At 45.6% G+C, this 27,397-nt stretch overlaps 1 protein-coding gene across 2 annotated transcripts in view; it reads left to right on the forward strand.

Annotated features, from left to right (window-relative positions):
• Nucleotides 1-27,397, forward strand: part of LOC146810887 (uncharacterized) — an 898,367-nt gene that overhangs the window by 285,298 nt on the left and 585,672 nt on the right. For both annotated transcript variants that reach the window (XM_085617928.1, XM_085617929.1), the window contains exon 13: nucleotides 204-341. In XM_085617928.1, coding sequence (XP_085474054.1) covers nucleotides 204-341 — 138 coding nt within the window. The remainder of the gene's footprint in view (nucleotides 1-203; nucleotides 342-27,397) is intronic.

The following is a 27,397-nucleotide window of genomic DNA, read 5'->3' on the forward strand; positions in this document are numbered from 1 at the left end:
TGCGGTTGTGCATTAAATGGAGTTCACAATGCATACCATTCTGCACTACTAGAGGCCTGAAAGCACAGAAGAAAATTATGTATAAATCTCCATGTGAACGACTTTGGTGTCTGCGCATCCTTCAGGAAATGTTTATTTTTAGATGCTCTTGATTATTAACTCACTTTGTACATATTTCTGAGTGTCACTATCTTATTTTCCAGATTTTGGAAGGGAAATCCCAAAAAACACTCACCACTGAGAAGGAAGAAGACACCAAATGTGACATTCTAGAGCAAGTCTATAAAGATGCATCAGTTCATACAAAAGATGAAGTGGAGGAGGTGCCAGAGTGTAGTAAGGTAAATACTGTGCATATTGTTCATGTTTGGTTTGTTACACTTCCTTTTTCTTATCAAACTATGAATATTCCTAGTTATAAATTGGTGGATCCAGCAATGAATATTGTCCATGATTGAAGACTTGTCCAGGTGGCTTGTCCACAGTGATTGATTTGTAATATTCATAAGCCTGTGGATGATTCTTTCAAATGTTAGCACACCGAATACAAAAGCTATGTTGTCTTGAATCAACCTCCTGGCTCTTCTATCCACTATGAGATACTCCCTGTCCCCTTGTCTAACCTGTCATGGTTCCTGCTTCCTAACCTTTGTGACAGTTTTCCTGTCTTTCTCTTCCTACTTCTTTCCCCTTTCTATGTTTTTCTCTCTATAGCTTGCGATCAATGTCTTATGAGCAAAAATAAGTACCAGTCCCAAAAATTAGTGCTGGTGGGCTCCGCTGCCAAACACCAGCATAAATTAAGCAGTGCTTGTCCACAAGGACATGAGTAAGGGTGGTACCTCACCTAATTTTCAAAGAGCTCAATGGGCCTGAAGTACATCTAAAGGACCTGCTGTCCACACATAGACAGCAGACATGGAAGGATGTGCTTTTTAGCACCGAAAAATAGGACTTAATTAAAGAGGGGAAGACTAAACTTATCTTTTACAGCTCTACATCAGAGAATTGTATTTCAGTGCTCTTAAACAATGGCCTGTTTTACACTAGTAGTTTGAAAGACAGCATATTACCTGCATCACAGCCAATTACAAAGGACCACATTTACAAAGATAACTTGTACTTTTTGAAATTTTACAACCTTTTGGTATTCACAAACTCAGGCTCCGATTCCGATCTCTTTGGAATGCATACCGAACGACTCGGGTCCAGAATGCTTTTCGAATGACTAAGAATCAGGGGAGTCCAACCGAAAAACTACGATGCATTTGAATGCATCCGGATATGATTCGATCAGACTCCCATTGACTTCAATGGGAGCCTGAGTATCGAATGCATACACAGGCTCGCGTTGAAGAAAGGGGTGGCTGGGAAAAATCATGCACCCTGTGGAGGGCGCCCCTTGGTGCTTGCCACACTGTGCATGGTTGGGAAGAGGGGACCCATGGGTACCCCCATGGGCCCGATTCGGAGGGTCCCGGGTGTACGGGTCCCCAAAGACTGATTCCAGCATCCTTTTTTTCCTGGGCAAACCAAATCAAAAAGGCTGTGCAAAGTGTTCAACATACTGGCTGGTGCGAAAAACCTAGGCCATAGAGCTGTACGAGTTGGCAATGAAAGGCTCTATCTCTCCGAATGCCTTCCAGAACCGATTTGGTCAGGGCTAAGGGTTTCCAGGCGTCGTACTTGGTTGTTCAGAACTGTGAACGATTCGGTTGGAGGCAAGGGCTCCGGATCGGTTTTGGCAAAGCCAAATCCGATTCAGAGCACACCCGACCGAGAACGAAATCAAGCCCTTAGAGTGCATGTTGCTTCTAAAAAAAACTAATTTCTCCAGCACTGCACATGGCCAACCAGTAGCACTGTAACACCCTCCCATAGAAAATAATGGATCTAGGGGCTTAAAATAAAACCCACCAAGAAGCAATGTTAAATAAAATTATATAAAATAGTTCAAGCTATGGATAAATATATATTCATGTTACAAAGTATATCAAAATCGCATACATATTTAATATATATATCTATAAAATATTTGAAAAACCTATTTTGAATTTAAAAAATAATGTAACAACACATTATATAAAAAAATAAAATTAATTATAATGAATTCTATACATTACTTTTAATAATTAATAATGCACATTATTTCTGTTCTTTAAGCTGGAAATTCGTTTTTGAATTTAAACTTCAGAAAAATAATTTCAAATTAATTTCATGTAATCCCATTAATTTAATAGTGCTGTAGCATTTCTTTATTTTTTTCTACATTAAGGGGCCGATTATGATGTCGGGCGGAAAGCCTCCTGCCGACAGTCGGAATTTCCTCTACCGTGTCAGAGCCCTTCTGACAGACTCTGTCAGTTTTCAATCCGACTGCCCAATTACAAGGTTTCCGGTTGGAACGTAAACCACGCGGTCATTCCGAATCGGCTCCGACCGACTCGCAGAGTATTCGGGTCGGTCAAACAGCTTCGTATAACCCTATGGACATCCTTTCCGCCCTCGGCATTACGGTGTCGATTTCCGACAGCCTTTCTGCGTCAGCCTGTCCGACATGGAAAGGCTGTCCGAAATTTATTTTGGGGACCGCTGGAAGGGCCTCCTAGCCCTCACGGCCTACAGTTGATGACCAAGGGGGTACTTAAGGGACCCCCCTGTAAAACCCTGAACTGTCTGCAGGGTTTTCCACATACACCCCATTTCCCCATAGGAGCTTGTGTTATGGACGGTTGTCGGGCATAACACGAGCTCCCACAGGAAACAATGGGAATTGACCAAACAGTGTTCGGTTGCATCGTAATCCAGCGGTTGGAATCACCGACTGCAAGTCGGTTGATCCAGATTCTGAGCCGGTGTGGGGCGGAGGCTTTCCGCCCGACATCCTAATCAGCCCTGTAATGTAGTAAATATATCAATGAAATGAATTCACAATAATATGTAACACAAAACTATTTTAGTATTTATTTTGAAGTTAAATACATTTTTACAATTTTTCCTATATGTTACATTAAGGAGACTACGCATTCATGCAGAAATATCCACATTGTTGAATATAGGAAAAATAATAAAAAATAAAAATCTCTAATGCTCAGCTGGGAAAAGAGTAGGCAATTATACCCTGCTGAATTGAATTTCAATTGAGTTTCTGCAGCATTTCATACCCCTGATGATGCGCTGATGTATATTCGTGAATGGGTAGCATGGCATGCTATGGGGGGTGTAGCAAATACACCTTTGTTGTAACCCCCCAATTTTCTTTTTTATAATGAATCCTATTTGTGCTGATACTTTGAACCAGTATATCATGATACTGAAATCCATTGTACAAAGTGTGTGCTATGTCCCTAAATCTGTACTGTAAAATTGTTCTCACCCAATTGGTGTATTTAACTTTTTTGTAGTGACATTGTAAGCTAGTGTAGAAATTATATGTTGTATTTGGCCTGCCGTGTGCATTTGCAACACCCATATGCACACAAAAACTTTAAATGGCCGGATTGGGCTTTCGTTTAAAAACACTGCTTGTGCCATGAAGGTAAAATCATTTTTTTTATATAAAAGCAAATCAATTCCTGAAGTGTTCTTTGCAAATGCAAAGTGATGGGTGCTTAATATATGTGTCGTATTACACATTGGGAATGGTGTTCCCTCATAATGGGCAATTTTCCTGATTTCAAAAATAAAGCTGCATTTTCACAGGACAAGGCCTAGATATGAATAAAAGCACTTTTTAATATTTAATCATGACACAATGATTAAACACTAATTTTCACTTAGGGGCCTTATTATGATGTCGGGCAGACATGTGTCCACCCAACACCAATACACTAGGAGTCGGAAGTCCCACTACCCGCATTACGATGCAACCGCTTTCTTGGCAGTTGCATTGTGTATTTTTTGTATTGCCATGTGTGCTGCGGGCTGCAGCACATGCCACAATACAAAAGAAAAACATATCTGACATATCTCTGCAGTATGTGGCTGGTACCATGCGGTGGCTGCCACATGGTGCAGGGATATGTAGGGCGGCACCATAGGTGCCCCAGGACCCATATTGGAGGGCCAGGGGGGAGAGCCACCAAGGCAATTTCCGACTGCCTTTCCATGTCGGATTAACCGCCATGAAACAGTTGGCGGAAACGGACATTGTAATCCCTACAGCAGTGCCTGATCAGGCACCTCTACTGTTGTAGGGATTGCAGTCCATCCAACAGTCCGACGGGCTCTTTGAGCCCACCAGATGCGTGGCGGTTGGTCTCTCCGCCGGCCCTACATCTGCCCGCCGCATTGACTTGGTTCATTTGGAGGACCAGGGATAGGTGAGAGATCATGTTCCCTGCCAGCTTTCTCACTTCCATTGATGTGTTTGGTGGTATACTAAGTTCTTGGACTGCATAGTCAAAGGCAGACAGTCCTTCAATTTTTGGCATATTCAGATCTGTTACTGACAAGTTATCTTTAGGGTAATTCCCCAAAACCCATTCTTCAAAAGCTTGGAGAAAATGACTTGGTCCTGAGATGTGTAGGTCTCTTGGGTTTTCCAACTGTAAGAAGAGTGCCATTGGGATAGCTGTATCATGATGCCATGAGACACTTGTTGAGATCCAGTAGTGACATGAGCTAAGCCTTGAAGAGGATTGAAGAGTTGCTAAACCTTGAGGGAGGTCACCATCGGTGCTTGAAAGTGCCAAAATGGAGACTATCCTGGCCTGGGAGCCACCCAAAACCCAAACTGAAGTGAGGGGCTTTCTGTACCTCCATGGATATTATAGGAGGTTTATTAAGGGATAACAGAACAGAGAAATAGCCCAAGAAGGTGATCCGGACAGAGGCCATCCAGAAAGCCTTAGACACCCTGAAGGAGGCTATGTGTTCTGCACCTGTACATAAGGCCGCTGACTTTTTCAAGGAATTTATAGTGCAGACTTATGCTGCAGAGCATGGCATAGGGGCAGTACTGTCACAGTTAAATGAAGAAGGCTAAGACCAACCTTTAGCCTTCATCAGTAGGAGGTTACTTCCTAAGGAACATAAGTGAAGTGCTATTGAGAGAGAAGCGTTTGTTGTGGTCTAGGCACTGAAGATGCAACGACCATGCCTGTTTGGGACTCACTTCTGGGTTCAGAGAAACCGCAGACCCCTCAGATGGCTCATGCAAATGATGGGTGAGAATCCTAAACTGTTGAGATGGTTCCAAATCTGTGCACCGCTGCACCCTGGTGCACAATCAATACTAGCCAGGGGCGCTGCACACAGTTTGGGAACTACTGTCTAACACATCAAATAATGACTACACAGAGTTGTAGAAAATGTATTTCTATTTCTCATGATCTGGTCTTTGCTTGCACTGAGGATACGTTAAAGCTGCATTCTCTCATTCACTGCTTGACTGAGAAACAACATAGATGCAAGAGTTTGTCAGTCTTAGTAGTCTTTTAAGCCAGCCAGCCTTGAACCTCTCTTCAAAATAGGATATTATCTGCTTCAAGGCCCCTGTGAGCCTGATGTTTGTTTTATAGCAAACTTCTTTTATGTAATTGAAAATATGTTACAGGCTGTAGCCGCAAGAGGGCTGAAGAGGCACACCACTTTGAAAATGATTACAGCTGTATAGGGAGTGCAATATGTTCACACAGAATCTTGCAAACTAAGTGAACGCAATATTTGGAACACCAAATTTAGGGACACATCCAGATGAAAAAGAGTAGGGGAAGCAAATGCCAGATCACTAAAAGTGAACATTGTACATTGCAAAATTATCAACAGTGATATCATGCTATAAGAACATTAAAACATAATCTGGCACATAGAAACCAACACACCCTCCTCCTTGAAAGCAAAATTATGGTACAATCTCATTGTAATTTATAGTCCCTGAACTGAGCAGGTGAATGTCTTTTCAACCTTGGCGCTAGGCAGGCATGAGAATCTACCTCTTCGGTGTAATAAACCCTTTAATTTGCCACACTCTGACTCCAGCCCTCGCTTCAGACTATTCTCACCATTCCACATATTTTTACGAGTAAGTCACTGGAACTAACTTCAACTACTTCCTGATCCTCTAATCACTGAACCAAGTTTCAATATTCAGCCCTAAATGGCTCTAATCATCTTGGACAATCATGCTTAATTGTTTTGTTAACCTCCTGTGCTTGACACTCACCTTATGAGTAATAGTAATCCTATATAGATCACTTTTCATCCAATCAGCAGCTTGCCATACATGTTTATCTTGAACCTTCTCTACTTTCTGCTGCAGTCACCTGTTATGCTGAACCAGCCTTGTTCTTCCTAACCAACTTTGGACAAGCTTAGAGCCTGATACCCACCATGCAACAGAGCAAATACAGATTGTATTATATTGCAGTATTCATATAGCTCTTAGTACCCCAACGTGGGGCTCTTAAACGCTTGCCTTCATGAGTAGCATGGTACACCATGTAGGGTGTGTGTTTGGAAGGATGATATTTTTGTTTTTACCCTGTGTGGGAAGTGTTTCCATGTCGTGGGTGATGACCACCGAGGTGCGGTTATCGTGTGATTGGAAGCACTACATAGCAGTGTTTTGGATGATGAAGTGTAAGAGACACAAGCAGTTTTATAGTTTTCAGCATGCTGGTAGCTATGAACAGCTCTGCGAGTCCCTTTAATGGTATTTCTTTTGATTATCGTCTACCTAGCAAGTCACTGCACTTGATTGTCAGATCTGAGATTTTGTGTATATTTGTACACAGTAGAATTTCCAATTTTCCATTTCAACAGCCAGAGAATGCCTTGAACTGGTGATGGTTTACTTTATCTTCATATACCCACCACACACATAGTATGGGCCATAATCTTCGTGAACAGTATAATATTCAATAGTGGTGGCACAACAGAAAAGAAAGTAGTGGCGGTAAATGACTATAAAAAATCATCAAAGTGAAAGAAAAGATTGTCTTCTTTAAGCAATTATTTTTCAGTATTTAATATGGAAACTAAACACAACAGAGTATGTCTTGATACAATATTAGGAACAGAGGGTGGGTGGCAGCTATTTAAAAGGGTAAGCTTCCTGCAAATTGCATGCCCTGCGGTACACCACAGGCATTTTTTTAAAAACAACAAAAAGTGTTAAAGAAATCCATATGGCATGTAGACCCTAGTGCTGAAAACTATTGTTTCTGACTCGACCAATTAAAGTTTTCCATTAAACAAATGTTATATTTTTATTTTGTTACATCCATGATGCTTGATATAACTATAGAGAAGCTCTACTGAAGATAAAACCACCAAAACCAAAGGAAGACAGACCCATCTACATTACTACTTCTAACATAGCTAGTAATCAGCTGAACAAAATAATCAACAAACATTGGCGCATGTTGAATTGTTGGGAGCTTCCTTTTCCCAATCCCATGTTCTCACACAAAAGAGGCAAGGATCTGAAGGATCTATTGGTACACACTAAACCACACAAAGTCGGAGGAGAAGGGCCACAACAAACCTTTCTAAGCCCCCTGTCTGGTCATTACCCATGTGGGACAAGTAGTGTTTGCAATCTCACCACCAGAAGCAAAAAGATACAGTTCAATGACAACACTGATTGGGAACAACGCCGCTTTACCAATTGCAACACTAAAAACGTGATCTACATGATCCCCTGCCCATGCCAATTACATTACATAGTAATGACGAAGAGGATGATAAAGACCCGCATTTGTGAACACCGGAGTAACTTACGTTGTGAGAGGGCCACAACCAAAATGTCTGCACATTACATTGAAAAAAAAACATACAGTGCAAGACTTACAGTGGACTGTAATTGAACACATTCCAAATGAATCACAACTTTTTTTAAAGGAACAGCAATGGGTTTTTCATTATTAAACCCACACAAATGGGTTAAACAGTAGAATCCTGTGGAGCCAATTTGCATAACCAAAGTTTCCCCCCCTGAAATACTACATGCCTCGACATAATCAATCAATCAAACAATCATAGCATTTGTAAAGCGCACTACAGAGCCGTAAGGGCCTCAAGGCGCTAGGGGGGGGGGGGGAGGGGGGGAACGCTGCTACTGTTCGAAGAGCCAGGTCTTGAGGAGTCTCCTGAAGGTTAGGAGGTCTTCGGTCTGCCGTAGGTGGATGGGGAGGGTGTTCCACGTCTTGGCGGCGAGGTGGGAGAATGATCTGCCGCCGGTGGTCACTCTTCGGATGCAGGGGATGGTGGCAAGGGTGTGGTCTGTGGAGCGGAGCTGGCGGGTGGGGGTGTAGAGGCTGAGTCAGCAGTTGAGGTACGCTGGTCCGGTGTCGTGGAGTGCCTTGTGAGCGTGGGTGAGGAGCTTGAAGGTTATCCTCTTGTTGATGGGTAGCCAGTACAGGTCTCTCAGGTGGGGGGTGATGTGGTTGCAGCGGGGGATGTCGAGGATCAGGCGTGCGGATGCGTTCTGGATGCGTTGGAGTCGTTTCAGGAGTTTGGCCGGTGCTCCTGCGTAGAGTGCGTTGCCGTAGTCCAGTCTACTGCTGATGAGGGCCTGGGTGACCGTCCTTCTAGTTTCGGTGGGGATCCACTTGAAGATCCTGCGAAGCATGCGGAGGGTGCTAAAGCAGGAGGAGGAGACGGCGTTGACCTGCTTCGTCATGGAGAGTGTGAAGATGAGGATGACCCCCAGGTTTCGTGCATGGTCGGTGGGTGTAGGGGGTGCTCCTAGTGCCGACGGCCACCAGGAGTCGTCCCAGGCCGAGGGGGTGGAGCCGAGGATGAGGACCTCCGTCTTATCTGAGTTCAGCTTCAGTCGGCTGTTCCTCATCCAGTCGGTGACGGCCTTCATTCCTTCATGGAGGTTGGTTTTGGCGGTGTGGTGGTCCTTGGTGAGCGAGAGAATCAGCTGGGTGTCATCAGCGTAGGTGATGATGTTTAGGTCGGGCGACGTGGGCGAGCGGTGCCTTGTAGAAGTTGAACAACGTTGGGCTGAGGGATGAGCCTTTGGGTATGCCGACGATGATCTCGGTGGCTTCGGAGCGGAAGGGGGGGATGCGGACGCTCTGGGTTCTCCCGGAGAGGAAGGAGGTGGTCCAGTCCAGGGCCTTCTCTTGGATTCCGACGTCATTGAGGCGTGATCTTAGTGTGCGGTGGCAGACTGTGTCGAAAGCGGCTGACAGGTCCAGGAGGATGAGGGCCGCAGTTTCTCCGTTGTCGAGCAGGATCCTGATGTCGTCGGTGGCGGCGATGAGGGCAGTTTCGGTGCTGGGATTGCTGTGGAACCCGAACTGGGACTGGTCCAGGATGTTGTTCTCGTCGAGGAAGCTGGTCAGTTATTCATTGACGGCCTTTTCGATGACCTTCGCCGGGAACGGGAGCAGGGAGATGGGTCGGAAGTTCTTGAGGTCCTTCGGGCCCGCCTTGGGTTTCTTTAGTAAGGCGTTGATCTCTGCGTGCTTCCAGCTCTCTGGGAAGGTCACTTTCTCGAAGGAGTTGTTGATGGTTTTTCGGAGGTGGAGTGCGATGGTGCTGCTGGCTTTGTTGAAGATGTGGTGTGGGCAGGAGTCTTCCGGGGATCCGGAGTGGACTGTGTTCATGATCTTGATGGTGTCATCATCGTTGATGTTGGTCCAGGCGAGCAGGTGGTTGGTGCAGGTGGTGGTCGTGGGAGCGGGGGTGTCGGTGGTTGCCGGGGTGGTGACGGCGTTGAAGCTGTCGTGGATGTCTGCGATCTTGCGATGGAAGAAGGTGGCCAGCGAGTCGCACAGGTCTTGTGACGCTGGGATGTCGTTGGTGTTGGAACTGGGGTTGGAGAGTTCCTTCACGATGCTGAAGAGCTCTTTGCTGTTGTGTGCATTGTTGTCTATGCGGTCTCTGAAGGCGGTCCTTTTGGGGGATCTGATGAATTGGTGGTGTCGGCGGGTGGCGTTCCTTTGGGCTGTGTAGCTTTCCGGTGTTCTTTTGCGGGTCCAGTTTTTTCCTAGTTTTTGGCAGGTTCGCTTGGAGGCCTGGAGGTCTTCGGTGAACCAGCTGGCTCTCCTGCTGGTGTGGGTGTTGGGGGGCTTCTTGAGCGGGGCGAGGGTGTTGGTGCAGTCGTTGATCCATTGTCTGAGGCTGCGGGCTGCGGCATCGGGGTCGGTCGGGTCTGCGGGTGGGCTCTGCGTGAGGGCGGTGGTTAGCTGGTCCTCGGTGATCTTGCCCCAGCCTCGGCGAGGCATCTGCTGGGTGCGGTGGTGTGTGGTGGGTTTCCGGAAGGTGAAGTGGATGCAGCGGTGGTCTGTCCAGTGGAGTTCGGTGGTGCGGTTGAAGAAGACCTGGATGCTTGCTGAGGAGATGGGGTCAAGCGTGTGGCCGGCGGAGTGAGTGGGTGTTGTGACGAATTGTCTGAGTCCGAGGTTGCTGAGGTTGTCGATCAGGGTGGAGGAGTTGGGGTCGTTGTTGTTCTCAAGGTGGAAGTTCAGGTCCCCAAGGAGGATGTCGTCCATGTAGGCGAGGGCGTGTGTGCCGATGAAGTCGGCGATGGAGTCGCTGAACTGCAGTCGGGGTCCGGGGGGTCTGTAGATGAGGGTGCCTCTGAGGGTGGTGTTGGGGTCGGTGTATATCTGGAAGTGCAGGTGTTCGGTGGTGCTGAGGGTGTCGTCGGCGTCTGGCAAGATTTTGAGAGTATTTCTGTGGACGATGGCAATTCCTCCTCCTATTCAGTTGGTGCGGTCCTTGTGGGTGATCTTGTAGCCTTCCAGGATGGCTATGGCGATGTCGGGTGCCGAGGAGGGGTTCAGCCAGGTCTCCGTCAGGAAGGCGACGTCTGGGGCGTTGGTGTTGAGTAGGTCTCAGAGTTCGATGGCATGTTTGTGTGCGGTGCAGGTGTTGAGCAGGATGCATCTGAGGAGGTTGGGTTCTTCGGTAGGTGGGTTGGCGGGCCGGATGCTGGTGAAGCTACAGTTCCGGCAGGAGAAGGGTCCTTGGGTGCCCTTCGGGGCGGCCAAAGCGGTACAAAAGGGGGTGGTGATGGATGGAGCATCAGAACCAATCAAACACTCACACCCAGTCAACAGATCTGGGCTTGATCCATCACTGTTCTTTAGCCCACTCTGCCACCCCAGTTCAGACATGGCCATATGCAAATCAGTCTGACCCTGTGCCTCATGGGAACAGTCCAGCCCGAACTGCCAAGCCATGCCTTCCCTGGACCGGAAACAAGCTTCCTAGGACCGGTTTCTGGCATTTCAGCCGTCTTCAGCCAGGCTTGCTTGAATCCAGTGGCAAAGTGAGCAAGGGACTCACGTCTGAGCATACCCTGCCAACTTATGGCAAACAAAGCGGTACAAAAGGGGGTGGTGATGGATGGAGCATCAGAACCAATCAAACACTCACACCCAGTCAACAGATCTGGGTTTGATCCATCACTGTTCTTTAGCCCACTCTGCCACCCCAGTTCAGACATGGCCATATGCAAATCAGTCTGACCCTGTGCCTCATGGGAACAGTCCAGCCCGAACTGCCAAGCCATGCCTTCCCTGGACCGGAAACAAGCTTCCTAGGACCGGTTTCTGGCATTTCAGCCGTCTTCAGCCAGGCTTGCTTGAATCCAGTGGCAAAGTGAGCAAGGGACTCACGTCTGAGCATACCCTGCCAACTTATGGCGAACAAAGCGGTACAAAAGGGGGTGGTGATGGATGGAGCATCAGAACCAATCAAACACTCACACCCAGTCAACAGATCTGGGTTTGATCCATCACTGTTCTTTAGCCCACTCTGCCACCCCAGTTCAGACATGGCCATATGCAAATCAGTCTGACCCTGTGCCTCATGGGAACAGTCCAGCCCGAACTGCCAAGCCATGCCTTCCCTGGACCGGAAACAAGCTTCCTAGGACCGGTTTCTGGCATTTCAGCCGTCTTCAGCCAGGCTTGCTTGAATCCAGTGGCAAAGTGAGCAAGGGACTCACGTCTGAGCATACCCTGCCAACTTATGGCGAACAAAGCGGTACAAAAGGGGGTGGTGATGGATGGAGCATCAGAACCAATCAAACACTCACACCCAGTCAACAGATCTGGGTTTGATCCATCACTGTTCTTTAGCCCACTCTGCCACCCCAGTTCAGACATGGCCATATGCAAATCAGTCTGACCCTGTGCCTCATGGGAACAGTCCAGCCCGAACTGCCAAGCCATGCCTTCCCTGGACCGGAAACAAGCTTCCTAGGACCGGTTTCTGGCATTTCAGCCGTCTTCAGCCAGGCTTGCTTGAATCCAGTGGCAAAGTGAGCAAGGGACTCACGTCTGAGCATACCCTGCCAACTTATGGCGAACAAAGCGGTACAAAAGGGGGTGGTGATGGATGGAGCATCAGAACCAATCAAACACTCACACCCAGTCAACAGATCTGGGTTTGATCCATCACTGTTCTTTAGCCCACTCTGCCACCCCAGTTCAGACATGGCCATATGCAAATCAGTCTGACCCTGTGCCTCATGGGAACAGTCCAGCCCGAACTGCCAAGCCATGCCTTCCCTGGACCGGAAACAAGCTTCCTAGGACCGGTTTCTGGCATTTCAGCTGTCTTCAGCCAGGCTTGCTTGAATCCAGTGGCAAAGTGAGCAAGGGACTCACGTCTGAGCATACCCTGCCAACTTATGGCGAACAAAGCGGTACAAAAGGGGGTGGTGATGGATGGAGCATCAGAACCAATCAAACACTCACACCCAGTCAACAGATCTGGGTTTGATCCATCACTGTTCTTTAGCCCACTCTGCCACCCCAGTACAGACATGGCCATATGCAAATCAGTCTGACCCTGTGCCTCATGGGAACAGTCCAGCCCGAACTGCCAAGCCATGCCTTCCCTGGACCGGAAACAAGCTTCCTAGGACCTGTTTCTGGCATTTCAGCCGTCTTCAGCCAGGCTTGCTTGAATCCAGTGGCAAAGTGAGCAAGGGACTCACGTCTGAGCATACCCTGCCAACTTATGGCGAACAAAGCGGTACAAAAGGGGGTGGTGATGGATGGAGAATCAGAACCAATCAAACACTCACACCCAGTCAACAGATCTGGGTTTGATCCATCACTGTTCTTTAGCCCACTCTGCCACCCCAGTTCAGACATGGCCATATGCAAATCAGTCTGACCCTGTGCCTCATGGGAACAGTCCAGCCCGAACTGCCAAGCCATGCCTTTCCTGGACCGGAAACAAGCTTCCTAGGACCGGTTTCTGGCATTTCAGCCGTCTTCAGCCAGGCTTGCTTGAATCCAGTGGCAAAGTGAGCAAGGGACTCACGTCTGAGCATACCCTGCCAACTTATGGCGAACAAAGCGGTACAAAAGGGGGTGGTGATGGATGGAGCATCAGAACCAATCAAACACTCACACCCAGTCAACAGATCTGGGTTTGATCCATCACTGTTCTTTAGCCCACTCTGCCACCCCAGTTCAGACATGGCCATATGCAAATCAGTCTGACCCTGTGCCTCATGGGAACAGTCCAGCCCGAACTGCCAAGCCATGCCTTCCCTGGACCGGAAACAAGCTTCCTAGGACCGGTTTCTGGCATTTCAGCCGTCTTCAGCCAGGCTTGCTTGAATCCAGTGGCAAAGTGAGCAAGGGACTCACGTCTGAGCATACCCTGCCAACTTATGGCGGCCAGGCAGCAGGTCCGTGATCGTCCTGCGTTGAGTGCGTGGAGGGTGCTGGAGTTGTAGCAGAGGCAGGCGTCGCAGCGTTCGTGGGGAACAGGTGTGGTAAATAATTTAATTACCGGGACTTAATTTGATACAGAATCTTAATAAAATAGCTCAGTAAAATAAGAGGCAGAATCCGTGGTATAAGAGGTTCGGAATGGGCTTTATTCCAATGGACAATTCGAATTGTTGACCTCAAGTTCCATCACCACGGGGGTTCAGGAAGTGAAGTACAATACTTTATTGACAAGTAATCATTTTTATAGAACAGACATTACAATGAAACAAATGCAGGAGGCGTAACAATTGATAGCAAAGATAAAATCTTACATGCGTAACTGAAAGAGGCGTAATTGGGCGTAACAAAGAAACGTCATTGGTTATGAGATCACAGATGGGTGGATCTATGAAATAATTTCGCAATGTCAGCAGAAATACTCGGTAGAGATGCGCGCGCAGCAGCATGACGTGTAATTGACGTGCAACTAGGGGGTGAAGGGGACTTGACATTTAGCTCTACATGTGGAGACAAGAAGTCTGGGGGGTCAAGTCAACCTAATCCCAAATCATATCTAACATCCTATGTTTAAAGAACTATGTTATCCACAAAGGAAGGACTCTTGGACAAAATCTATTCTATACTGACTGTGTGTGCGTGCACAAGCGTCTAAGTGTCTATATGAGATGCAAGGGGCCGAAATCTTCCATGGTAATAGGGCTATGAATTACTTGCATGAAGACAGAGAAGCCGGGCCCTTTGCTCAGTAGCTGAAGGAAATGTTTACCTAAACTACTAGACAGGAATGCGTCGGCTGAGAAGCAGATAACTTGAAGGTGAAATACAGTTTTTGGCAGGCAGGCAGACCGGCCGAGTCAGGCACCGTTAGCCGCACAGGGAGTAGGACAAAGTTCATGGATACAGATGTGAGCTCAGACTGGAGCTGTCAGAGGTAGAAAGCAGGGAAAGGCTTGATGGCAGAATCAGGGCCTACTCGCCTGAACTGCAAAATGGAGTAACTGAGCCATATAAAGTCGGTGGCCTTTCGCACTTAGGAATCGAATATCCAGCCCATTCATGGCGGATCTGAAAGAGGACATGTTGACGGTGGACGCACATGTGTTTGCGTCTTCATAACTGGAACTGGAGGGAACATACATGTACTTATAACATGCACAGGGAACCGTTGGGGTCCAAGATAGGGGACATAACTGATCATAAAAATCCATATTTCCACATTCCCTCCTTGTCCCCTACTTGCCCTTCAAGAGATATCAATCTTCATTAATCCATTGATCTGTTCATATAGCATCATTTGTTCTTCTTTCTTCTTTCGGGATCTTGAATGAAAACCTTGATGTGGAATACACGATGTGGCACACAGACCACAAATCGCTGGTCCACATTGCAGGCATAAGCAGCAACTGAATAGTATAAGAAGGCCAATACCTAGGAAGGATAGAACTCTCCATCCCCAGGCTGATAACACGCTCCAAAACCACCCGGACCAAGTCCAAGTGCCTGCATTCTGGTGTATCTGGCTCACAATCTTATGAAGGCGTGTTATAGCCTTATATACAGATGGCGAATTTTCTGGTATGAATACGCAGCAGCTTGATCCGATGACCCTACAAGCTCCGCCCCTATCGGCCAGGATGACGTCAAGGACAAGACGATTTTGAAGAACAACAATCCTCATCGCAGACTGCTCCTCTGTCAAGTTGCCTAGGGCAGAAATAGTTTCATTCACTACGGCTTCAAGAGTCCTAGTTAATCTACGTATTAGCTTACTATTGGTAACTGTACCTATATAGGGAAAGAGGCCTTTATTAAAATCTACATACTTTTCCCATGCCGTCTCAGTGTAATCGACAATTGGGAGATCTCTCCGTTCTCTATTGTGTACTAAATGAATATTTCTGTGGTAATCAGGAGGAGCTAGGAAAACAGGTGGCAAAAGGAATGCAATGTAACAGGTACCATCCCAATCTAGAGGCAGACGCATATATGCAGTCTGACCACATATAAAGTAGGAATGGCGAGAAGCTCTAAATGAAGACTTGCCTTGATCACTGAATTCTATTACAGTAGTGCATCTACTATGGCCCATATGTATGGAACCATTCTTTCTTACACACAATTCACCCTTAGCTGGGAACACTGACATGGCAGGCAAAATTGGTGCAGCTTCGGATTCGACATTCAGAATCATGAGATTAAGTGTAAAATTACCTAATCCATATACTTCATTTTCTAGATCAGTTCCTGTTCTCTTGGGACGACCCTCCTTGTCAGGGTAGCAGACTTTGAGTAAAACTAAGTTCAGATTTCCCCATACCCAATTGTCTTGATAAACTGCTGTGTTTGAATCTAAGGAATTAATTAAACTAAACCATGCTCCACAGGAGCCATTGTGTGTAAACGGATACGGAAAGAGGGGCAGAACTCCCTTATAATTCTGATAGGGAGGGAGTCGGCCACATATCCAACAATTGGTAGCATTACTAGTCTGATGGGAATGATGTAACATACTAATGAAAGTGTTATTGCGCAGCGCAACTCTATAGGACAATTCATGCGGGGGTAGGTCACTAAAAGAATGTTCAGCAGTAACATTATAGACATGTTTAGAAATAGGATGATATATGTGCAACAATATACTTGCAGTGATTATTATAAGACTCAAGGAAAACAAAATTAATAACGTCACTATACAATGACTATGCAGTAATTTACAGTAAGCATGTCGTTTCAACATTTTTCGGGTTTTTTCTCTATTCAGGTCTAAGGGATACATGTCAGAGACAAATTCAACCGCTTCACCTTGGAGAGGACTTAAACAATCAAATTGTCTGACTTATTAGACCTCAGTTTTAATTTATATAGTTCCTGGTTACTTGGTTCAACCAAAGGGAGCTTTGAGTCAATGGGTGAAGACACACGAGGTGTGGTATTTACATCCGATGGTAGTCCATGAAATTTCTTGATATGACTTGAATGCACCCAGCCTTTTCTGCCCTCGATCTTCACGGCTGTCCTTGTGGTAAGTAAGACTAATTGCGGCGACTTCCACCTAGGATCCAGCTGAGTCTTTCGGTCAAAGTTCCTCACCAACACTAGGTCCCCCGGAACTACGTCATGGGGTTTCACCTCAGTGTTGTCAGGAAAGGCTGCAGCTACCTGTGAACGACAAGATTGTAGTGCAGACATCAAGGAAGCCAAGTAATCTGTCAGCATATTACAGTCAACATCAGTTATTTTACGGGGTATAGGCGTCCCCCACATATTCGGTGGTCTTCCAAAGATCACCTCATAAGGGGATAGCCCTGTTCGAGAGTGTGCTACCATTCTCATGTAAAAGAGTGCAACTGGTAAAGCTACTACCCAATCGACACCTTTCTCTCTACATATTTTGGACAATCTGATTTTCAAAGTTTGATTGTGTCGTTCCACGAGACCTGCTGCCTCGGGCTGTCGGACACAATGAAACTTCCACTGATATCCTAGCAAAAGTGAAACATGTTTCATCAGTTCGGATGAGAACGGCTGGCCGTTATCTGAATAGACAACACGTGGTAAACCGTACCGTGGGAAGAATTCTCGAACTAGCTGCTTGGCAGTAGTGGGGGCAGTGTAATCTGAGACTGGGTACGCTTCGGTCCAACGGGAAAGAGCACAAACAACTACGAGAACATATTTGAATCCTCGACATCGTTCCATCTGGATATAATCCATCTGGAGGACTTCAAAAGGGTGATCAGGAGGCTGAAATCCACCCTGCTCTACGGGGATGCTTTTACCTGGGTTAAACTGACAACATATCATACAGGTACGGACTTTTTGCTTAGCTGCTGCTCGTAAATGTTTGTTGAACCAAATGTGTTGAATGCTGTCTAGCATAGCTTTCTCTCCTAGATGCGCTGGACTGTGTATTGTATTTATGATAGCTTGGACCATAGAGTCAGGAAGAAACCATACAGATTTCTCCTTCGTCATCCATCCCTGGTCCGTTTGGATCCCTCCTAATTCCGTCCATTTCTTTATTTCGTCTGGTGTAGCATGTGTCTGTATGTCAATTACGTCAAGAGCGGGATCCTTAATCGTCATACAATGTGTTGGTGTCTGGACTATTGTCTTTGTCATGTCGGATGTGCGAGTTTGAGCAGTCTGTTTAGCTGTTCTGTCAGCTAAATCATTGCCTTGAGAAATGATATCAGTAACTTTCGTATGAGCTTTACATTTCATAATCGATATAGCAGTGGGTAAATGGATTGCGTCTAACAGAGCATGAATGAGGGATCCGTGCTGAATGTGGACACCGTGAGAAGTTAAATAACCTCTCTCTCGCCACAGCACGCCGAAGTCATGTACAACTCCGAATGCATAACGTGAGTCAGTGTATATGTTGACTTTCTTATTTGTGGCTTGGATACAGGCTTGTGTCAGAGCAATAAGCTCTGCTGCTTGAGCTGACAAGGTATTTATACAGTTTGTTTCAATGACTTCAGTATCTGTTGTGACTGCATATGCGGCCACTAAATCTCCTGTACTTGTTCTCATACATGAACCGTCTACATACAACGTCAGGTCTGGATCTAACAATGGGACATCTGTCAAGTCTTGTCTGGGTTTCGTCGTTATTGTAATAACTTCAATACAATCATGAGCTAGTGGGTCTGTTCCGATTACAGGTAAAAGTGTGGCAGGATTCAATGTATTACAGCGTCTGATTTCTATATGTGGCTGAAACAATGTTAATTCGTAACCTGTAAGTCTTGCTATGGTCAAGTGTTGTGTTTGCGTTCGGTTCACAAGAACCTCTACTGCATGCGGTACTTGTACTGTCAATGGATGTCCTAACACTATGGCATCGCTTTGTCTGATTGCTAAAGCTGTTGCTGCTACTGATTTCAGGCATGCAGGCAAAGCCTGAGCTACGGGATCTAATGTACTAGATAAATAGGCACATGGTTTGCGTGATCCTGCTTGCTCCTGGGTAAGTACTGACAAGGCAGTACCTTCTCGTTCTGTAACAAAGAGTGTAAAATGTTTCCTGTAACATGGTGTCGCTAACACAGGTGCTTGACACAGAGCTTTCTTTAAGCTTTCAAAAGCTAGTGTGTGTTCCTGAGTCCAAGGGAGGATGGTCGATGTGGCCGCCTCCTGTGTTGTCAACTGAATGAGTGGTTTTGCTAAAAATGCATATTGAGGGATCCACTGCCTACAATATGAAGTGAGGCCTATGAAAGCCCGCACCTCCTTTTGTGTCTTGGGTATTGGCATGTTAGCAATTAACTGAATGCGGTCGGGTGTAAGCTGCCTTCCCTCCTTGGACAGCGAGTGTCCAAGATAAACAACTCGCTGGACACAGAATTGCAGCTTAGAAGGGGACACCTTGTGCCCCTTTTCGGCTAGAAATTGTAAAACCATCAGAGATGCTTTTTCACATTCAGGTTCGCTTCGGGCGGTGATCAGCAGATCATCGACATATTGAAGTAGTGCAGTGTTGACTGGCATGTGTATACTGTCAAGTTCTCGTTTCAATGCTTGGCTATAGATGCTGGGGCTTTCTGTAAATCCTTGAGGTGCGCGTGTGAATTTAAAACTTCGTCCGTTTAAACTAAATCCGAACAAGTATTGGCTCTCCGGATCTATTGGGACGCTGAAAAAGGCATTCTTGAGATCAATTACAGTAAAGAATGTTGCGTTTGAATCAATGGCTGTCAGTAATGACGAGATATCGGGGACCACAGGGAATTGTGGCACAATGCATTTGTTTAATTCGCGCAGATCAATAACCAATCGATATACTGGCGGGGCCTTTGGATCAGTTCGTTTAAGAATCGGAATTATCGGGGAATTACATACATTGGAGTCGGTTTCCACAACCACTCCTTGGGCAATAAGCTCGCCAATGATTTGCAGTAAGGCCACTACAGCATCTGGTGGTAACTTGTATTGTCGTATTCGTGGTAGTACCACTCCTGCCTTTAGTGTGACTCGATATGGTTTAATGTTCATGCAACCAACATCTGTAGGGCCTTGTGCCCATAAATGTGTGGGTAAAGTCTGCAGTCGGTGATCCATGTCTCGGGATACATAGTGACCTTTGAAATCTCGTAAAAACAATCTCACTCCTTCCGGAGAACAACATATTATCGCTCCTAGAGCTTTCAATGTTTTTATACCTAACAAGTTTTCTGGACATGATTTAGTAAGCAATAAATCTGTAGTTCGTGTCAAGGGTCCGATCGTAAGTGGAAGAGGCTGTGATACTTCATTAACAATAGGTTTTCCTGAAAAACCAAGGGAAATATTCTGTGAGCCTGAGAGGGGTGCCCCTGGAACTTCACTACGTTTTATTGTTGTTCGACTTGCCCCTGTATCAAGTAAAAATGTTCTATCTTGACCCAATAACTCACTGTGCACATAAGGTCCTTCTTGATCTACAGGGACCTCGATAAGGGGTAAGTCAACTTCCCTCTCTAGGCTGGTTCATGCGTATCGTTGATACTCAGGATATTCATACTGTGCGGTCTGATACATTTGTCGTGTCGTGTTTTGTGTGGCAGCAACAGGCAGCGCTGGTGCAGCTGGCACAAACTGTATAGACTGTTGCGGGGCTGGCATGGACTGTTGCGGAGCTGGCATGGACTGTGCATGCTGCGGAGCTCCTTGTTCATTCTGATCCTGTCTGAGTGGCCGTGGTCTTTCCTTTGCAATACCTACGGCGATATTACGTTTCAGGACTGGACAATCGTGTACGTAATGACCTGGCTGTTTACAATAATTGCATGTCCCTTTTACAGGAACTGCTGAATCTCCGGAATGTGTCACACCCTTTTTGTGACCGTCAGTTGGAACTGTCTGGGAAACTAGCATTTTCATTTTCGTGTCTTTCATACGTCTTTGTTCATGTTCTTGTTCCTCTCTAATTCTATTGTGATGATACTGTAACATTTGTAACATTTGTGATGGGGTGTTACCTTGCCAGGTACTCTCGAATTTCAATACTCTATTCTTCACTTGGGGCAAGGAATTTTCAACTAATTTTGTCACAAACAGATGTGGATATGACTCACTACTTGCTTTTATGCCACTATTTATACCAAAACATTTCTCGAATCGGGCATAGAAATCACTGGTGTCTTCATCTTGTTTTTGTTTACAGGCTGAGATTGCACCCCAATCTTCCTTTTTCGTAGTTAATAAACGTGGCAGTACCTGTACTAGTAAACCTGGTAGTGCTTTAATTTTCTCCCCAAGCCCTGCTCCTGCAGTTCGGGCCTTTTCTTCTGCTTCTAATGCTGTCCAGTCTATCTTTTGGTCTCCTACTTCCCACTCTTTTTCCTTAAGTTTTTCATAAATGCCAGCAGGCATTAATACCTTTAATATTGTCATAATGTCAGGATAGGTATACTCTCCCATGAGTAACATGTCTTTAATTTCTCGGTGAAAACCCGCTGGGTCTTTGTCATGACTGGGTACCACTTTCTTCATTTCTAACAATTCTATTTTAGATATGGGCGTATATACAAATACACGTTTAAACTCATTGTCCTCGCCTTTTATTGGGTGCACTTCTCGCAAGGGATTCTGTCTATCCATGTAATACGGCGTTCTTTCCTTGATGGGCAGTGAGACATGTTCTGGGCATACAAAAAGAATGTACTGCTTTCTGGATTCTAGTATTTCTCTAATTAACTTAGTACCTGAACTTCTCCATCTATTCGTGAGTAATTCAGTTAATATATCTGGTAAAGGACCAGGATCGGAATGTTGGTTCTTATATAATATAAGAAGTTGTTGAATCATATAAATCCCAGCTAAACGCTGTTCATCTGGGCTGAGGTTCAAAAACGTGTGTGCTAATGTATCATCACCATATTTTCCGGGACTGTCAATCCAGTGAACGGCTGACCTGGCTAATTCTTGTTCATCCATAGAATGGAGTAGGTGATAACCCCTTCGTTCTCGGAGTAATTTGTCAGCGGCTTGGAACGAATGTTCGGGAGACCTTATATTTATTATAGGCGTTGGATAAGTCCTGTTATTATCTGGACATATCGGACGTATCGGATCAGTAAAACATCTAGTATTATTACAAGATCTTCCTCTACCTACATAGGCTATAGTTTCTGACTGTCTTGCGGGAAATTCTAATTCTCCCTCTTCGTTTTGTTCAAACTGGTCTACCGCCAATCTCTCTTCATGTATTCGTTCTATTTCTTTACGGATCTTTCGGCACATGGCTACTATACATGTTTGCTTATCATGTTTCCCTTCTGATATATTCTGGCTCCATCTCGTAAGGATTTGCATTACTTCCGGGTTTACCCCCGGTCGGTCTTGATTTCTGATCACACAATTTATGAGGAAACGTAACAATTCCCCCTGTATCTCCACTTTCTGGTATTCCATAGCTCTGTTAATACATTCAGAATCTCGCCCTGTTTGGACAAAATGATATATATTATCTAGATGCATAGTCATTCCTGGTAGCTTCCCTAAATACATCGCAGCTCGTCTGATACGTAATGATGCCAGGACCATTTCGTCCTCTTTGCCGGGCACAGGGTCATATCTACAATCTACTAGAAGTTCCTTAAGCGTGCGGGTATTTATAAGTTTGGGCGTACGTGGATGTGCTGATTCTTGAAAGGTAAGCTTATTTATTCTGGGTGGCGTAGAAAAATCGTTGATAGCACCTCCGGTAGCCCCATCTGGGGTACTGGGCGCGAAAGGATTCGTTGATCGTGATACAGCAACTATAGGTGTGGGCGCAGCTGTAGAAACGGCTGTGGGAACAGATGTAGAAACAGATGTGCTTGCCGGAACTTGTGTCGGAGTTTGTTGTTGCAAAGGTACAGACACATGGTCTTGACGTTGAACCCCCCCAGCAGACGGTCTATGTGGTGCGGGGTTAGCATACTCGGGAGCTGCGTCATCTAAATATGAGGAAAGAAAAACATCTTCTGCTGCTCTGGGATGCCCCTTTGGATGTGCTTTTATCGGAAACAATGGGGGTGGCAAGTCTTTTGGTATCTCCGGAGTAGCCTTAGGTAATCCTTCGGCCAGAAGGGGATACATACCATTCATAAGGGCATTTCTTTGTCTATCTACTTGTTCTGATTTTACTCGTGTACCTTCTTCAATTAATAGTTTTTCTCGAACTTTATTTGAATTTTCCTTACTTTTTTCTTCCTGTCTTAGTGCTTTTTCTGTACGTCTATGGGATTCTTTACGCCATAACTCAACGGCGTCTTTCTGTGACTGTCTAGCTTTCCTTTTCCATAATTCTTCTTCTACTTTCATGATGCACTCTGCATCCCAGGTCCCAGCTGCGGGCCACCTCTGACTTTCTGGTAATTCCTTGGTGTAGTCCACCCATAAATCAAGAAATAATATGGCGTCTAAGCCATGTTTGTGATACATGAAGTGCCCTGGAGTGTCCCTAGGAGGAATAGGAACAGCTTCTTCGAGTACCCCTTTTCTAGTTGTGATCTGTCTTAATTTCGAAAAGAGCGGCATATTGACAACTGATCTGATACTTAATCTTGAACACACTTAATACAAAAGCACAATAATGAACAGTCATTCATACCACAATATGCAGGACGTACTGACACCTTTAACGTTTAGTATTTAAATGAACAACAATGATGATAGTCTAAGAAACTAGTCACTAAGCATAATTCTCGGCAATAACTAGATGCTTCTGAATACTTGATATACTGCTAAACAGTACAGATACACTGCTGAAACAGTGCAGACCGGATTTGTGTACCCAAACCCGTCTTGACCGGCACAACCTATGTGCACGTCAGAACGCCTCCCCAGCAATGGTACTCACCGGGTAGCTCGGAACGGAAGGCCTCGGAACGGAACTGAACTGAACTGGACCAGACTGGACTCGACTCGACTCGAAAACTTCGGAACTTCGGAGCATCGGAAACCTCGGAACTTCGGAACTTCGGAACTTGGTGGGCCTCTGTATACCTCGGATCTTGCTCTCTCAGCTAGGCTCTGGTCGGGATACTTCGCACTTCTCACCGCCTCGTCTGGGTGTTGATCGCAGCCTCAGTCGCCCCCGCTTGACCGGAGGGAGATACAGGAAATCCTGCTGGTACGCGTTGTTGTCCGTCCAGCTGTGGCAGGAGACCGGGCCTGCAACGCACCACCGGCGCGTGAGATGAGAAAGTGTCCCTATTCGGGCGCCAATCATGTGGTAAATAATTTAATTACCGGGACTTAATTTGATACAGAATCTTAATAAAATAGCTCAGTAAAATAAGAGGCAGAATCCGTGGTATAAGAGGTTCGGAATGGGCTTTATTCCAATGGACAATTCGAATTGTTGACCTCAAGTTCCATCACCACGGGGGTTCAGGAAGTGAAGTACAATACTTTATTGACAAGTAATCATTTTTATAGAACAGACATTACAATGAAACAAATGCAGGAGGCGTAACAATTGATAGCAAAGATAAAATCTTACATGCGTAACTGAAAGAGGCGTAATTGGGCGTAACAAAGAAACGTCATTGGTTATGAGATCACAGATGGGTGGATCTATGAAATAATTTCGCAATGTCAGCAGAAATACTCGGTAGAGATGCGCGCGCAGCAGCATGACGTGTAATTGACGTGCAACTAGGGGGTGAAGGGGACTTGACATTTAGCTCTACATGTGGAGACAAGAAGTCTGGGGGGTCAAGTCAACCTAATCCCAAATCATATCTAACATCCTATGTTTAAAGAACTATGTTATCCACAAAGGAAGGACTCTTGGACAAAATCTATTCTATACTGACTGTGTGTGCGTGCACAAGCGTCTAAGTGTCTATATGAGATGCAAGGGGCCGAAATCTTCCATGGTAATAGGGCTATGAATTACTTGCATGAAGACAGAGAAGCCGGGCCCTTTGCTCAGTAGCTGAAGGAAATGTTTACCTAAACTACTAGACAGGAATGCGTCGGCTGAGAAGCAGATAACTTGAAGGTGAAATACAGTTTTTGGCAGGCAGGCAGACCGGCCGAGTCAGGCACCGTTAGCCGCACAGGGAGTAGGACAAAGTTCATGGATACAGATGTGAGCTCAGACTGGAGCTGTCAGAGGTAGAAAGCAGGGAAAGGCTTGATGGCAGAATCAGGGCCTACTCGCCTGAACTGCAAAATGGAGTAACTGAGCCATATAAAGTCGGTGGCCTTTCGCACTTAGGAATCGAATATCCAGCCCATTCATGGCGGATCTGAAAGAGGACATGTTGACGGTGGACGCACATGTGTTTGCGTCTTCATAACTGGAACTGGAGGGAACATACATGTACTTATAACATGCACAGGGAACCGTTGGGGTCCAAGATAGGGGACATAACTGATCATAAAAATCCCTATTTCCACACAGGGGTCCTGGCGCTGGGCGCGGTCCTGGCGTGGATGGGCGCAGACGGGCTTGCCTGAGGCGCGCCTTCGACAAGCCAGCGGCGCGCCCGCTGTGCGTGTCCCCTGCGCGGCTGCTGTGCAGCCTCTATATAAGGGGGTTAGGGAGGGAGGAGTAGCTGGGAGGTGGGAGCGGGGCGGCGAATGGGAGCTGAGGGGGAGGACCCGCAGGGCAGACAGCGGCGGGAAAAAGCGGCGGGAGTGGGCACAGCGGGAAAGGGTGAAAAAATGGAGAGAAGCACGTAAAAACACACAACAGGGTTTACAGCAGTTTATCAGTGGGAGGAAAAAACTGTGAAACAGTAAAATAAAATGGTAAAAAAAGAGATAAGAGGCACAATAACACTAAAAATAACCAACAGTAAAAGAGCATAAGCACGAACCATGTCACTATCCACTGACAAATGTTTTCTAACATCATCCACCAATACCCCATAAAAGAGGATAGGAACAGTCTTTTCTTTTAAAAACAACTGGAATACCGTATGTCTGCACAAGAACACTGATAATATCGCAAATATCATGGTGTATCATAAATCAGAAGGATGCTTTCGCTCCTCAACTACAATCTCCTCCCGTCATGCACCAAATGAGGCCACGGTGCGGTAGCCATTTTGAAAAGTTATCGGTCCATGCAAAGCTAACATTAGGCAGTGAGCATGAGCAGACCTGATATTTAAGCAGGACGGCTGAGTCACTCACGTTCACCCACGAGGAGGCAAAGTATGCTGGGCGAGGGAGTAGCTTTGAGGCAGTAAGTACAGCATAGCAGCTTCCCCAATCAACTGAGGACCACAACCCCTTTTATTTGTTAAACTTCAAAATTTGCAAATTTCATTTATCTCTTCAAAGTTTGACTACAAGTGTCCCTCCCCTCCCATGCAGAGCTCATGGGGCAAAGTTACAACAGTAATAAGTATGTTTTTCAAGCTAAGTACTCTCACAAAATGTATTTACTGTTTCACTGACTATGAAGCACAACAAGTAGACATACTGCATGTTTTTGGGGAAAAAATGCCTGTACATGACGATATTATAAAGTGTGTGTTTTCTGTTATTTGTAGTGTACTGTCTTGTCCGTATACATTTTTTTTACACAGAGTGAAAGGCACCTTGACAATGTCACCCTCTTAGAAAAATATATCACACATTTTTCCACTGGATGGTGATGTGGTTTAAAACACTTAACGTGCCGATAATTTAACCCACGTTATGCATACTTTTATCTTTCAAGAATGAATTGAGACATCTTACCACATAGGTAGTATTGAAGCATTATACCAATTGGGTATGGTATAATGCACAATGATATACCATGCACTAAAGAATAGAATAGCCAATATTCAGGTGTGGTATTAGGGATCAATCGTACTTGGTCCTGAAGAAAAGCCAAAGGGGATGGTTTGAAACATGTAGACCAGGAGTAACACATACATTATATTGTGCACCTCCAACACCCCTGTTTTTAACAATACCAGCCACAGGATTCAATAAAGTTTAGGTCCCTACTGGCTAGGTATTATAATGAATTTTTGTTCACTATCTCACTGACCCTTCCACTCCTACACTCCTATCTTTTAGTAATATAGCCCACACCTTCTAGAAAGTGCTCCTATGTCTCCGTTGGTTGCAGCAAACCCCGTCCCGCAGCGGGCGGGAAGAACCCGATGATGAAGCATGCCACCAAGGGACCTTTTGGTGGGTGAGGGTCAATTTATTTCCCTAAGGAATACTACTTTATCTGGAAGGATATCAGTTTAAACTTTCTAGTGGATTTCTTTTGAATATATAGTTCCCCCCATATTTAACTGGGGAGGAAACATGTTAGACTTGTCATCCTTAGCATGGTCTTCCCCCAAACGTTTTGCCTTCTCTCCTCCTGTTGTGTTGAATTTGTTTTTGTTGGCCTAGCGCATGGTAAATTGGCTTATAACTTATTTATAAGCCCATACTAAAGTGGTATACCATATACCCAGGACTGGTACATTACATAGATTGATGACATACTGTGTCTCCCCCTTAAGTAGTCTCTTAAACATACCTCAGGCCTGCCTTTTATAGCTTATAGTGCAGTTTAAACTGCCAATTTGAGTTGGTAAGATCATCCCCTTGCCAAGCCTAAAGCTACCTTTTTATTACAGATATATGACCCCAATGGAAGGGTCTAGACAACTCATAAGGCAGTGTGCACTGTAATTAAAAGGTTGAACATGTACTTTTAATTTTACATTTCCTGATAGTTAAAAACTCACAAATTCTTTGTTTTACTACTGTGAGGCTTACCTTTCCCATAGGATACCTTTGGGCTACCTTAT

Source organism: Triturus cristatus, chromosome 7 (assembly GCF_964204655.1).
Source record: "Triturus cristatus chromosome 7, aTriCri1.1, whole genome shotgun sequence".
NCBI lineage: Eukaryota > Metazoa > Chordata > Amphibia > Caudata > Salamandridae > Triturus > Triturus cristatus.